The sequence below is a fragment of the Gymnoscopelus braueri genome (assembly GCF_963280865.1).
Source record: "Gymnoscopelus braueri genome assembly, chromosome: 20".
In the NCBI taxonomy this organism is placed as follows: Eukaryota; Metazoa; Chordata; class Actinopteri; order Myctophiformes; family Myctophidae; genus Gymnoscopelus; species Gymnoscopelus braueri.
The window spans coordinates 31640926-31655673 of NC_137622.1; the positions used below are offsets into that span (position 1 = coordinate 31640926).

Sequence of the window (14748 nt, forward strand, 5' to 3'; positions counted from 1 at the left end):
TTTCAAATATAAAGTGCTTATGCTATGGCCACGGATGTTACAATTCTGTTCGGGCCGTCAGAAGTAACCGTATCTTCCGTATTATTCAATAAAAAGCATTTTAATTCGATTGCTGGCCATTTTGTCCTTATTTTTGCGTTTTGCCATATGCTCTCAACTACGCGAACCTATCGGTTGGGAGGTGTATTGCACTCTGACACATTATAACTATGAGAAAATGGCCACCGATTGGATTCAAATGCTTTTTATTGAACAATACGGAATATACGGGTACTTCTGAGGGCCCGTGCATAGGTGTAACATCCGTGGCCATGGGATAAGCACTTTATATTTGAAATCTGAACGTTTAAGTAGATGTACGGGCCAAAAAGGGAGAAACTGTTATGTTGACGTTCATCCATGACGGTCGTGACTCGTGACAGACGACCGTCGTGTGATCCATGGCTAGCAAAGGTGTAACTGGGGACTGCCTGTGCCTGTGACTGAATTCGTGCTAAAAATGCATTAGCCAGCAAATACTGAGGGCATGTCTTGATGACGTTCTGTTTCGTGGAGCGACGAGCAAAGGACACTGTGATGATGATGATGATCATGTGGTTGGGGGAAGGTGGGGAGGGAGAGATTGCAGTCTCTCTCTGCGGGAGCGGCGTCGGTCGTGGCCGTAGCAGGCAGCCTGAGCCGAGAGAGACAGAGGAGTAGCATACTTTGGGTGGCGATTTACGGACGGGACGGGCGAGGGCTTGGCAAGCAAGGCACTTTTTAATTGTCTTTTTTGCAACCGCCGAGATGGCATCGAACACGATGACTGAGAGCTTTCATCGACGAGGAATGCCCAAGATGCGGAGGACCCCGGTAACGAGCTGCTGGCTGCTTTAGTGTTATTTACCGTCTGAAAGAGTTAGGATGAAGTTTTGGGTGGGCTGGGTAACTGCGGCAGTCAGAGGCAGCGAGCATCGCACCGACCGACCGGCTGCAGCTGCTGCTGCTGCTGCTGACTGTAGCACTGCGGTGCGGAATCGCCAATTCCGCTTAGTCATGCAATTGTTTCAGTTAATGCAACCTGACTGAAATCCAACTGCATGATCACTACTATGGATTTGAAATGCATGTTCAGTTCTGCCTCCTACCTTCGTCATCGTTTTTTTTTGGGGGGGAATGACTTGAGGGCGAATGAATGTCAAAAAAGTTGCATCACATGCAATTGCATTGATGTGATTTAAAGTCAACATTATACATGAAACTGCCACCTCAGAATGTGTGAATTATGATGCATCATCATGGTTAATACATGTAGGACTAAAGTGAAAATCCTCATGAGATGATGTCCATGTTATGTCCGGGCCATATTTATTTTTTATTTTCAAAGCAGTAGACTAATTATGAACTGTTATTCTGTTATTACTGTGAACTATACACAGTAAGATAGCATACAGCATGTATTCCAGAGAGCTTATTATTTATTTATGCATTTTCTTTCTTTCTTTTGATGTTGCAAAACTGCAGCCTCATCACAACTGGCCAATGCTGGAGATCTATTACAGTGTAATCTAGCCTCTGCCTCATAAGCAATGTGCATTTCACCACAGATGTCAAATTGATACATGTCAGGGTGTTTTTCCTTAAATGACCTGCAGATGTCGTGCAGCTTATTTAAAGAAGTACTCACATTTTAAGTACCAATACCACAATGTAGAAATAGGCTTACTCTGTTACAAATAAAAGTACGGTATTCCAAATTTACTTGAGTAAAAGTATTCACATTAAAATATACTTAAAGGTAGGGTAAGTGATATTTTCTGGTATTTTTCTATTTTTGTTTAAAAGGTTAAAGTACTATATTCTGATAGTAATCATTGCTACAGAGCGTTTGTTTGGTCACAGCGGTCTCTCCAGCTCTTTAGTAAACAGAATATAGTACATTTTCAGGTAGGTGACACCATTTAAGCCAATCAGGAGAGAGCACTGAAAATGCATTTTCTGTTTAATAAAGAGCTGGAGAGACATGGGAGACTCCTTTTACTGAACAAACACTCTATAGTAATGAGTACTATCACAATATAGAGCTATTTAAAACTTATTTTAACCAAAGTAAATCACTTACCCTACCTTTAGTACCAAAAGTGAAAGTACTCATTATGCAGTATGTCCCATTTCACAAGTTTGTCATTTATGAAGAATCGTTTGAAAATGGCAGATCTACAAGCTCACAACCCGACACATTGTGAACTTGTAGATCTGCTATTTTCAAATAGCCAAAGTAGGGGGGTTGAAGTGGTTAATGTATGTTTTGTAATAATATTCAAAATCTCAGTCACTAGTAACTAAAGTTTTCAAATAATTGTAGTGGAGTAAAAAGCACAACATTAGTTTCTGAGATGTAGTGGAGTAGAAGTAAAAGTGTTGGAAATTGGAAATACTCCAGTAAAGTAAGAATATCTCAAAAGCTGTTAGGCTACTTAAGTACATGCACTTGAGTAAATGTACTTAGTTACTTTACACCACTGCCTGCAGCTTATTTGTGACATCTTTGTAGTGTAGTCTCTGATCCCTGCACTCATTAATTAGGCTGAGCCTTCTGACAGTAAATCTCTTGACTGACAGCTGAGTCTGTGGATACAGGGAGGGAGCAGCAGATACAGTAGCTGTCAGTGGTGGAAAGTAACTAAGTACATTTACTCAAGTACTGTACTTAAGTACAATTTTGAGGTATTTGTACTTTACTTGTGTATTTCCAATTTCCAATACTTTTAGTTCTACTCCACTACATCTCAGAGGCAAATATTGTACTTTTACTCCACTACAATTTAGCCCTATTTTATACCTAGGCTATTTGAAAATAGCAGATTTTTTGAGACTTTTTGAGACTTTTCTCAAAAGATTTTCAAATATTTAGTACTTTTACTTTTGGTACTTTAAGTACATTTTAATGCCAATACTTTTGTACTTTTACTCAAGTAAATCTTTAATTTTGGATTTTTACTTGTAACAGAGTATTTTTATATTGCAGTATTGGTACTTTTACTTAAGTAAAGAATTTGAGTACTTTTTCCACCACTAGCTGTTAATGCTGCCTGTGACAGATACTTCTTCCAAACCGTCACCATCCTTTCATCCACTTTAAATATGCATCCAGAAGTGTACAGAGGAGTCACTGTTGTGTCTCAACGCATTGGAATTGCTTTACCATAGTACAGTATCTTAAGCACAGGGATATATGACTTTTTTATCTTACAAGCAGATATGACAGCCGTGTACTCGTCTCTCTGCAGGCTTCCTTCCCAGGGAACCTCCACCTGGTGCTGGTGCTACGGCCCACCAGCTTCTTCCAGCGCACCGTCACCGACCTGGGCTTTCGCTTCAGCCAGGAGGACTTCATGCTAAAGATGCCAGTAATGCAGATTCTCCTCAGTTATAACAGAGCATGTCCCACGCCACCACCACCTATTGTTCCTGGGACCCCCAGAAGCAAAGATTTGAGTTACAAATGTTTGCTTTAAGAAATATATGTTCAAAGATTTTCACAAATGTTCACGTTTTTTCAAAAATAGCAACGAGCTTGTAGATCTGCTATTTTTGAACCCTTCACCAGGTTCTCCATTATGCACCTTAGCCGAGCTCTGGGGATCACAGCCCAAAAATCCACTTAGACCATTTTTCTTGAAACAAGAAAGCAGAAGTTGCCCAACTAAACTTTGCCGAGTGCTCACAGTGTGTCTTTTCTTTTAGGTGGTGATGCTGAGCTCTGTCACTGACCTGCTGCACTACATCGAGGAGAACCAGCTGACTTCTGAGTTTGGTGGCACTTTGGACTATTGCCACAGTGACTGGATTGTCCTACGAACGGTAAGGATACATACAGATGGAACTGAAAAAAAAAAGTTTGGATACAATACACAGATGTTACATTTTAATCTGAAGCTGTAAACATCCATGAAGGGGTCATTTTAAGTTGTGCACAAAAACATCTTGTCGGCTCTACTCGTTCTATACCAATTGCAGCTATAGGGTTGGGATCCGGAACTGGAGGAACCGGATCCAACATTGAGGAACCGGAATCAATTCCATCACATTTGGAACCGTTTCTCGGCGTTACAGGCCTGTAAGGGTCCATTTGGAATCCCCTATTGGAATTGTTAAAGGGAACCGTTAAAGGGATAGTTCACCCCAAAAAAATATTTTTTTCTATCGATTAATCACCCCATGGAGACTTGAATTCATGGATATTATATATATATATATTTATTCAATTTTTTTTAAGCGAATAATTTGATGACCAGCAGACCGGTAGGCAGCGGCTCCGGTAGGAGACACAAAGGAGACTCTTTGTGTCTCCTTTGACCGCTGCCGGTCATCAAATTATTGGCTTAGGAATGCGACAAAAACTAAAAAATATCAATGAATTCAAGTCTCCATGGGGTGACTAATCGATAGAAAAAAAGTCATTTTGGGGGTGAACTATCCCTTTAAGGAATCTGACCGTTGACAGGGAATCGTTAAGCAACCGGAATCATTAATCCCAACCCTAATTACAGCGTGATGTGTCATGGGTGAGTGGTGACATCATTGTGCTGTTTTTTTTGTTTTGGGTGGTCTCTGCTCCCCTCTATAGGCCATTGAAAGTTTTGCAGTGACAGTGAAAGACATAGCCCAGATGCTGCAGGCCTTCGGCACAGAGTTGGCAGAGACAGAGCTACCGGATGAGGGCAACACCATTGAGTACCTGCTGAAGACACATACCGACAAATACAGGAGGCTCAAGGTGTGACAGTTCACATTCTGGCTTTGAAAGTTCTTGTTTGTCCAGTAAAATCACGAGTTAATCATATCTGCTAACATTAGGCTGTGAAAAAGAGGGAGATTTTCTTGGGATTTTTGAAAAATCTTGAAAGTGTTTTTTTAACAAATCTTCTCTTTGGGGTCTCTTCTGGGGCCACATATGGAAAACATTTTCAGATGGGGGTCCGCGGCCAAATACATGTAATTTTAGGGGTCCTTGGCACGAAAAAGTTTTGAGAACTACTGATTTAGATGATATTTTTAGAATCGGGTTAAGATGATTTTGACTTCAGAACATAATTTATCCGCCTGTTAATGTCTGCACTGATGTTGTGAATGTTGTCCGTGCCTTACATAGAAACACAATCCTTCTCTTGTGCAGGACGCCATCAGATCAGTGTCAAAGGAGGGCCGCCACCTCCTCTCCAGCCTGGAGGCCTCGGGGACAGAGGAGGACCCCCACTGGGACGTGAAGTTAGACTGGGACACAGTACAGAGGTACAGAACAACATCTAAACCTCAGGGTTTAGCTGGGGCTGCTGGGAAGGTACCACACACATTTATATACTGTATATACAATTTATTTTCAAATTTAAATTTCCCAGTTTAATCATTTTCAACCCAGTGTCTCGATTTTGGCTATTTCTGGCCATTAAATAAAAAAATCCAAACATAAAAAAAAAGAAAAATGTACAAGCTCACAACACATTGAAAAGCGAAGCATTGTGAGCTTGTAGATCTACTATTTTCTTGGCTTGGAAAAGTTTGGGATTCCCTGATCTGAACATTGTCTCTCACTCCCAGTCAGAGCTCTTAATTTATTATCAGTGCATGTCACAAAGTGAATCACATGTAACACTGATGATTGAGGTGATGATGTGTGTTGTTATCACAGAGCAATAATGTCCCTCTGCTGCTCAGGCTCCTGGCTCAGCTCCGAGACATGGAGGCCGCCTTCGACGGCTTCTTTGAGAAGCATCATTTAAAACTGCATCAGTTCCTCCAGCTCCTCAAATACGAGAAAAGCTTTAAGGAGGTGAGTATTCCGTTCCGTGTGTGTGTGTGTGTGTGTGTGCGTGCGCGGATCCTGTGTCCATCTGCCTGTGTGTGTGTCTCCTGGTTAGATGGAGTCATGTCTGGAGCGCCTGCTGGCTCAGGAGAGAGAGGTGTCCACGTCGGGAGACACCGTGGCTCAGATAGAACAGTCTCTGAGAGAGTGGGAGAGTCTGGACACACATGCACAGGTGAGCAGCTCACAACCACAGGGTTACACTGCTGTTTTCACTCCTGCAACAGGAGTTGACTGCAAAAAGAAATGTTTAGCATTAGTTTTTGTCTATGGGATCTGTAGTCGCGGTCACGATCTGTATGGAGTGGACTTGTATAATAAACTGTATGAACCTTCATCCATGTACTATGTGTCTCTCTGCAAGTAGAAAACATGCACAAGAATAGTGTCATATTGTCTTTATAACAAGTCATTCTTTTCTTATTCCTGGGATACACACATTACCAGCATGCATTTAATCAGAGGGACAAAGTGCAGTGTTAACATGTCAGTTGTTGGCAGTTGACAGTCTCTCTTACAGGCCCTTTACCACAGTGGTTCTCAAACATTTTTATGTCATGGACCCCCACATTTATATGTATTTAGCTGCAGACCCCCAGCTGAAAAGATTGTGTGCCAGGGGGCCCCCATAAGAGAAGAATTTGTGGAGAAGGCACTGCTCTAAAGGAGGTCAGTGACTTTAAATACCTGGGCGCATGGGTCAACTCCACAGAGAAGGACCTTAAAGTGAGGAAGGCGCTCGCGAGGAGAGTTCTCTTAGTGGCATGACCAGTGCGTGGAAAGCCAACCTCCCCCGCCGACTCATCAAGATCAGTTTATTTTCTGCTACTGTGGAGTCCGTTCTCCTTCATGGCTGTGCGTGCTGCATGGACACTGACGCATGCCCTACAGAAGTCCTTGGATGGGTGCTACACGTGGTACTGAACATCCAACGGGACGAACACATTACCAACAAGGTCTGTACGGGGCGCTACTGTACCACGTGTGTCAGAGAAGATAGCAGTCAGGAGGATGAGACTATAGCCGGTCATTGCCATCGACACCGAGAACTCCCTGCCAGAAAGATTGTTCTGTGGGAACCAACACACACGGGCGTCGATCAGTAGGACGTCCCACACCTATACCCATACCATGGATCTGCTAAAGACAGACGCTGGTGTGGAAAGCACAAATGAACTGGCCAGATGTATGGAGAATCGGGATGACTGGACTGGAGACGCCGATGGATGGAGGGCTCGTCTGAGGACAACGCACAGAGAGTGTGTTGTTAACATTGTTCATAATTACTAAAAAATTGGTGATCTACAGCTTCACAAGGCGTTGTGAAGCTGTAGATCACCAATTTTTTAATAGCCGAAGTATAAAATGGGGTTAAGTGGTTAAGCTAGCTTTATTAACAAATGTGTGTGTGTGTCTCTGTCTGTCTCTGTGTGTCTCTGTCTGTCTCTGTCTGTCTGTCGGTGACATTGTCAGGACGTGATGAGCCGAGCCCAGCTCATCATCCTTCACGGCCACCAGTTGGCAGCCAGTCACCACTACGCCATGGCCCTCATCGTGCAGCGCTGCAACGAGCTCCGCCATCACTCTGACACGCTCAGCACTGCGCTCAAGGCCACGCACGCACGCCTCACACACACACACCAGCTGCTGCTGTGCCTCGGACAGGTACGGGGGACGTGTGCACATGATGTGTGTGCACACATGTACAACCAGTTGTACATAAACATGCATGCATTATGTAGCAACATGTATGTTTGGTGGTATCATTGGTGGTATGGTGACCTATACATCATATCTTCATGTGTCCAGGCCCAGAGCTGGTGTGACAACGGAGCGTACCTGTTGGCCAATCAGCTGGTAGATAAGTTCCAGTCCAAGGACGGGGCTCTGGCTGCTCTGAGGGACATTGAGAAGTTCCTGGAGGAGGCCCCGGCCATGCTGAGCTCAGGACCGGACGTCCTGGCCATGGAGTATGAGGCTGTCATCACAACACAACTGCAGGTACCAGCTGCCACGATGAAAACCATCCGATCACGACACAGGGAAAAACATCTCCCTTTCACTTCAACATCAAACGGTGATCCAGATTAGATTATATATACGTTGCTGTCAGGCAGAAACCTCTTATCTCCATATTTTATATATATATATAATATATAGATTTTTTTGTAGTAAATTAACGCCCTACTTGATCACATTCAGCATCACACAAAAGCATATAAAAAGTAGCAGATCTGCAAGTTTTGAGCTTGTCGATCTGCTACTTTTGCTATTTTTGAATTCGAATCCTGAAAAGTAACAGTCTTGGACTTATGAGGTTTCCACCCGACAGAGACGATATACTGTATGGTCATATAGTAACTAACTTATTTCCACACTTAAAGGGATATTTCACTTTCAAACATGTTTGGCGTCATTCTTATACGTCTACTCTGGCTTTTGTGTACACCCCAGGCAGTTTTTAAGTTGCCTGATTCTGGCCTGGCTCCAGACCATAGACCCCACCCACTCCACTGAGTGGACCGAAGCTTCACGCTTCAGTCTGATAATCAGGCTAGCCTGATTCAGTATTTACAGCGCCATATAAGGAGAGTTGCGTCATCTCCGTTCACTTCATCGGGCCAGTCTTCTACAGCGCCCTCTATTGGCGAATAGTGACAAAGCCCTGAACCGGAAGTTTACGGAATGCACTGGATTCTATGAGCGTTTGTCACTATTTCGAGTTTACATGAACCATGTTACCGGCGCTGTTTTCTGCCCCCGAGGTGACGCAACTCTCTAATACAAGGCTCTGAGTATTTAGATATTTGTTAATCATTTTTATCAGACACGCCCCCTTCCTACAGTATATAATAAAACCATTGTAACTCAGTTCAAACTCCACTTCATTCTTTACTTAAAAACGTTGACAATAATGCTCAGTAATATCATCTCCTACGCTGAATATGAATAACCTGTTTTCAGGCCCAGATAGGGAAGACGTTTGAAAAGCACGCCACAGTGCAGGAAATGATCCAGAGCAGGCAGGCGTGTCTGAGGAAGCTGGCTGACAAACATGTCCGCCCTGTGCAGCTGGTGGCCCCCAGGCCCGAGAACCCTCCACGTTCCAAGTCCCCGCTCTTCTCCCCTAAGCATGGTAGAGAGACACACAGCACACACACATGACTATACTGTCACAATTATTACATGATAAGCGTCTAATCGCAATTATTTGAGATAATCGCAATTATTTTATCATAATCGTCATAGTTGTTTCCATGTTAAAAATGGTTCATATTTTCAAACATTTTCAAAAATAGTGGAAAGAGCAGATCTACAAGCTCACAACGCGTCGTGAGCGGCTATTTCCACTATTGATGTTTTGTTTTTTTTAAGTATAAAGTTATTAAATAGGTCAGTCATTTCTTTGTATATTTAGGTTATGTGTCATATTTACCATGTGCAACTTCAAAGCCTAAAAGACCAACAGAAATGTAATTTTCAACGACAAAAACACAATGAAATCGTTAATCGCAATTATTTGAGTGACAATTAATCGTCAGGTAAAATGTCATAATCGTGACAGCCCTATATACTTGTGAGTACATTAACATTTTAGGACGGCATTGATAGTGGCCGAAAAATTGCCTGTCTACAAGCTCAAGAAATGTTAGCAGGAGCTTGAAACTTTCATTCTAAATGGAAGGGAATACTTTAATCATAATGAATAATAAATGTCCTCCAGAACTGCTGTACTCTATAGCTACAGAATATCACTGCTTTCGGGCAGAAACCTTGTATCTCCATATGATTATTTTATTTTTACATTTATTTTAAATTAAATAAATGTTTCATACCAATGAAACGTATTAACAAGAGCTCATCACATCGGATCCATTGGAATAAAGGTTCGTTCTTTTCCATTTCTTAAAAAAAAAATACACTATTGGACATGCAAGGTTTTCCTATAGTATTTTGTCTCTGTCGGGTGGAAACCTCATATCTCCAAAATTGTACTATTCAAAAATAGAAAGTAGCAGATCTACAAGCTCAAAAGGCGTCACTTCGCGCTGCGTTTTGAGCTTGCAGATCTGCTGCTTTTGATACTTTTGTATGACGCTGTACTATGATCAAGTGGGGCATTAATTTATGACAAAACATATGGAGATAAGAGGTTTCTGCCCGACAGCGATATATATATACTGTAGCATGATATACTATTCACAGAGTATAATGTACGTGTCTTTGTTATAGTATCACAGCAGATTAAACGGATCAGTCTTTGATCACCCAGCAGGTCCACTGGGCCTCTGGCCAGGCCTCTGCTGGTTGCCATCCCAGTAGGATGCTTGTCCCCCCTGCTGTGGTGGAAAGTAACTAAGTACATTTACTCAAGTACTGTACTAAAGTACAATTTTGAGGTATTTTTTTTACTTTACTGGAGTATTTCCAATTTTAAAGACTTTGTTTTTATTTTTCCATATATTGCATAGAAAATACAAGCATATGTCATTATGTACGACATCTTATTTCCCCAATCCCCCACCCTCCCACCAAGGTCATGAGTATTTCCAATTTACAGTACTTTTACTTATACTCCACTACATCTCAGAGGCAAATATTGTACTTTTACTCTACTACAATTATTTGAAAAATGTATTTATTAGTTACTTTGCAGATATACATTATTATATTATAAGATCTGCTATTCTCAAACATTTTAGTACTTTTACTTTTGGTGCTTTAAGTATATTTTGATGCCAATACTTTTGGACTTTTACTCAAGTAACATTGAACACAGGCCTTTTACTTGTAACAGAGTATTTTTTATATTGTGGTATTGCTATACTTTTACTTAAGTAAAAATATCTGAGTACTTCTTCCACCACTGCTCCCCTGGCCCCTGGCCCCTGGCTCAGCAGCACTCTGTGGTGAACATCACAGGGTCCTGATAACGTTGACGGAAAGTGTTCCTGTGTCTAACGGGCCACAACAAGGGAAGCTAGCGTAATAATTACAGTTTCCCTCGGGGATAGATAGGCCTTCTATGAGCCAGGATGCTTGCTGTGTCAGAGCCATATGTGGTTCATATAAACTTTAACCCGTCCAATCCGGGAACGCATCTCTGTCATTTTTAGATTTCATTGGCTATTCAAAAATAACAGATCTACAAGCTCATAGCGCGGCACCGAGTGCCCCGCTATGAGCTTGTAGATCTGCTATTTTTTTTAAACCGTGAACATTTGTGCAAATCTTTGAATATATATATTTTTAAAGCGAACATTTTCCAAATATTTTGTTCCAGGGACCCCCAGAAGCAAAGCTTTGAGCTAAAATGTTTTGCTTTAAACATATATATTCAAAGATTTGCAAAAATGATTTAAAGGAGGAGTTCACCCAAAAAATTACTTATTTTCTATCAATTGCACACCCCATGAAGCCTTGAATTAATGGATTTATTTTTGTTTTTGTGGCATTCCTAAGCCAATAATTTGATGACCTGGTGTGTATCCGGTAGGAGACACAAATAATCTACTTTGTGTCTCCTACCGGATACATTAGCCGGTAGGAGACGGGAATCAAATTATTGGCTTAGGAATGCCACAAAAAAAAAAAAATCCATGGATTCAAGGCTTCATGGGGTGTGCAATTGATAGAAAATAAGTCATTATTTGGGTGAACTACTCCTTTAAGGGGTTACACTGATGCTTTCCCGGTTTTAATGGGTTAAAGAACCTTTCATCTGTAGGCCAAAGGAGGTGGGCCAAAGCCATCCATAGATGTACCGTAGTACCCAATTAATGCCGCCTGTGTGGGAAACACGTGCCATATATTCTATTCAGTTGTTTGTGTGCGTGCATTTGAAATGAATGTCTTAAACCCTAATCTAAAGGCTTTTGACTATAGCTCCATTATTGCCGTTGAGGATTTTTTTGTCCTCATTCTAAGAGATCTAAGAGTAGTGGCTCCATATGGATTTCCCTTTTATTTAGATGGTGTTTCTGAACCGCAGGTTCTTCTTCAAGGTCAATAATACGTCTCAGATCTTACCATAGGACTTCTACAGTAATGAGAAGACTACCAGGAAAGAGGCTCATTATATAAGCTCTGACTTCTGACTTCTGCCAATGCTCTGGAGAACATTCATTTAAGAGAAGAGATGAAGAGAGACGTGTTAGCTTTGATTTATATGATGCATGATGTACATACAGTACAGTACATACTTCCACACATATAGCCTACTGTACGCACACGATTAGCTTAATATAGAACAGTACAGTATGGGGGCACACATACTGTACTGTACACACACACACACACACACACACACACACACACACACACACACACACACACACACACACACACACACACACACACACACACACACACACACACACACACACACACACACACACTAAATCAATACATACATAATCGCACATACACCATCTTGAGCTTTGAATGTAAATTTACGGCTTCAGCAGCTATGATCAAAAGCTGACTGACAATCAGTCATGCGACGAGGTGTTGCCTTAGATGCGTGTTCTATATGTACACTTCACTGGAAGCTGCTTCAACGGAGGCCGTCCTTATTGCCCTTTGATGAAGTCAAGCACCCATCATATCTGATTAGAGGTGTTCAAACCTACTTTATACTGCTGTGATCAAACCAGGGTCACGGCAGGGCAAGCAAATCCCATACAGTAGAGGTTACTAACCTCATCTGTGCCTAACCATAAAGATATTGTCTTTGTGTGATTTTGCTTGTACTTATAATGTAGCAGCCATGTTGAGAGTCGCAAGATGACGCCCATCGAAGCCTATGGAGAGATGCTGTGTATAGACGCATGGATTGTAGTCGGCGTGTCTTCTATGGAAGCATAATAACCGAAAATAGGCCATCTACAAGCATACAACACGTTGCACTGCAACATGACATGTTGTAAGCTTGTAGATGGCCTATTTTATTCTAGCAATAGAATGCTTGTTCTTCCAGAAAATCCTAATGATCTCAGATATTTCAAGGTTAACCCTCTGGCGTCTTTGGTATTTTGTTTTAAAATACAAAATGACTATCCTTTTTTTGCCAGGGCGGGGAATGGCCGACTTAAGCATCAATCTGAACATTTTTTAACTGGTTGGCTGTATGGCTACCAAAACATCACAATTCTACAAATTGTGCTAATTGTTTATGAAACGCATAGCGCTAGTGGGTGGGGGCTCCTTCTCACGCTGTTTCACAAATTGCAGATTAGGACCAAAATGTTTTCTGTTGTGAGATTTTATTTTGCTTTAACCCTTTAAGACCTGAGAAGATTCTAGAAATGTCTTCTAAATCCTAAAAAAAAATTGGAAAAAAAAACCAAATTTTTTTTTCCTCGATTTTTCAAAAATAGCAGATCTACAAGTTCATAGCGCGGCACTCGGTGCCGCGCTATGAGCTTGTATATCTGCTATTTTTGAATAGCCTAAAGAAATCTAAAGTGACACAGATGCGTTCCAGGTATCAATGGGTTAATCCATGTAGACGAGGTTTCTCTCTGCAAGGATAACACAGTACAATCCTCAGTGTTCATTTCACTCTTACAGGCGATGGTCTGAAGTTCACCTTTGACATCTCTCTGCCTGGGAAGAAGGTGTCAAGGAAGAGCCCCAACTCTAGAAAGGTGAGGTTATGACAACAGCGTCACACGGCAAAATCCAGAGTGCCAGTTTCACTCTGAGAGCGATGAACCGACACTCAGGATTTTGTTGTGTATCGAAGGATCTACTGTATATCAATCACACTTTTCCTCTCTGTCATGGCTAATGCCATGTGTGTCTCTTTTGACTATATATTTATTACAATGTTCATGCGGTTAATTATGTGATGATATTGTACTGAATCCAAATGTGAATCCACTTTCTGTGTGTGTGTGTGTGTGTGTGTGTGTGTGTGTGTGTGTGTGTGTGTGTGTGTGTGTGTGTGTGTGTGTGTGTGGTGTGTGGTGTGTGGTGTGTTGTGTGTGTGTGTGCGTAGATCGAGGTGATGCATGACTATCAGGAGAACAGGAGCTGTGTGTCCTACGGTCTAGAGGGAGAAGACAGTCCAGAGCTCCTGAGGAGGTATGGGGGGAGGGGATGTCCGTCCTCGCCGCTCATCTGCTTGTTCATTCTCTTTGCTCAGTGCTAATGATGCCCTCTGGTGCTCTCTCTCTCTCTCTCTCTCTCACTGTGTGTGTGTGTGCGCGTGACAGGCACGTGATGAGAGAGCTCATCGAGACGGAACGAATTTACGTGGAAGAGCTTCTATCAGTGCTGCTGGTAGGAAAACACACACTTTCCACTGCAGTACGTCCTCCGTAATTCCCAGCAGCACTTCAATGCCGCATCGCGCCGGCCCTCGCTTAGTAGTTCTCCAATTAATTCCATTTTTATCGCTTTCTCATGAACCCCTTAATTCGTTCAATCGTTGATCTAACACGCCGCTGTAATGGACATCGCAGGGCTACAGGGCGGAGATGGACAACCCGGCTCTTGGGGGGCTGCTGCCCCCCATGCTGCGGAGCAAGAGGGACGTCCTCTTTGGCAACATGCCTGAGATCTACAACTTCCACAGCAGGCAAGGACACTGCAGTCATAACGGCTTGTCATGACCCACTCACAGACGCATTCAGTACACAGTATGTGCTAGACATTAAATATGCATGTTTGTACACAAGCACACGGGCTACACACACACACACACACACACACATATATATATATATATATATATATATATATATATACATACATACATACATACATACATACATACATACATAGGACATATGAGGTTTCCACCCGACAGCGAAGATATGTAGGTTCTCTTCACCGGCATTCCATAGCCACTCAAGCCTTATATGTCGTCGTACGACGGTGTTGTACGCTGAAAATAA

At 42.1% G+C, this 14748-nt stretch overlaps 1 protein-coding gene across 1 annotated transcript in view; it reads left to right on the plus strand.

Moving 5' to 3' along the window:
- Window positions 1-14748, plus strand: part of mcf2a (MCF.2 cell line derived transforming sequence a) — a 41013-nt gene that overhangs the window by 11450 nt on the left and 14815 nt on the right. Inside the window, exons 5-17 of the mRNA XM_080415884.1 lie at window positions 3270-3389; window positions 3727-3843; window positions 4610-4759; window positions 5159-5274; window positions 5698-5812; window positions 5901-6020; window positions 7319-7510; window positions 7655-7846; window positions 8810-8981; window positions 13418-13494; window positions 13848-13933; window positions 14065-14131; window positions 14314-14429. Coding sequence (XP_080272010.1) covers window positions 3270-3389; window positions 3727-3843; window positions 4610-4759; window positions 5159-5274; window positions 5698-5812; window positions 5901-6020; window positions 7319-7510; window positions 7655-7846; window positions 8810-8981; window positions 13418-13494; window positions 13848-13933; window positions 14065-14131; window positions 14314-14429 — 1640 coding nt within the window. The remainder of the gene's footprint in view (window positions 1-3269; window positions 3390-3726; window positions 3844-4609; window positions 4760-5158; window positions 5275-5697; window positions 5813-5900; window positions 6021-7318; window positions 7511-7654; window positions 7847-8809; window positions 8982-13417; window positions 13495-13847; window positions 13934-14064; window positions 14132-14313; window positions 14430-14748) is intronic.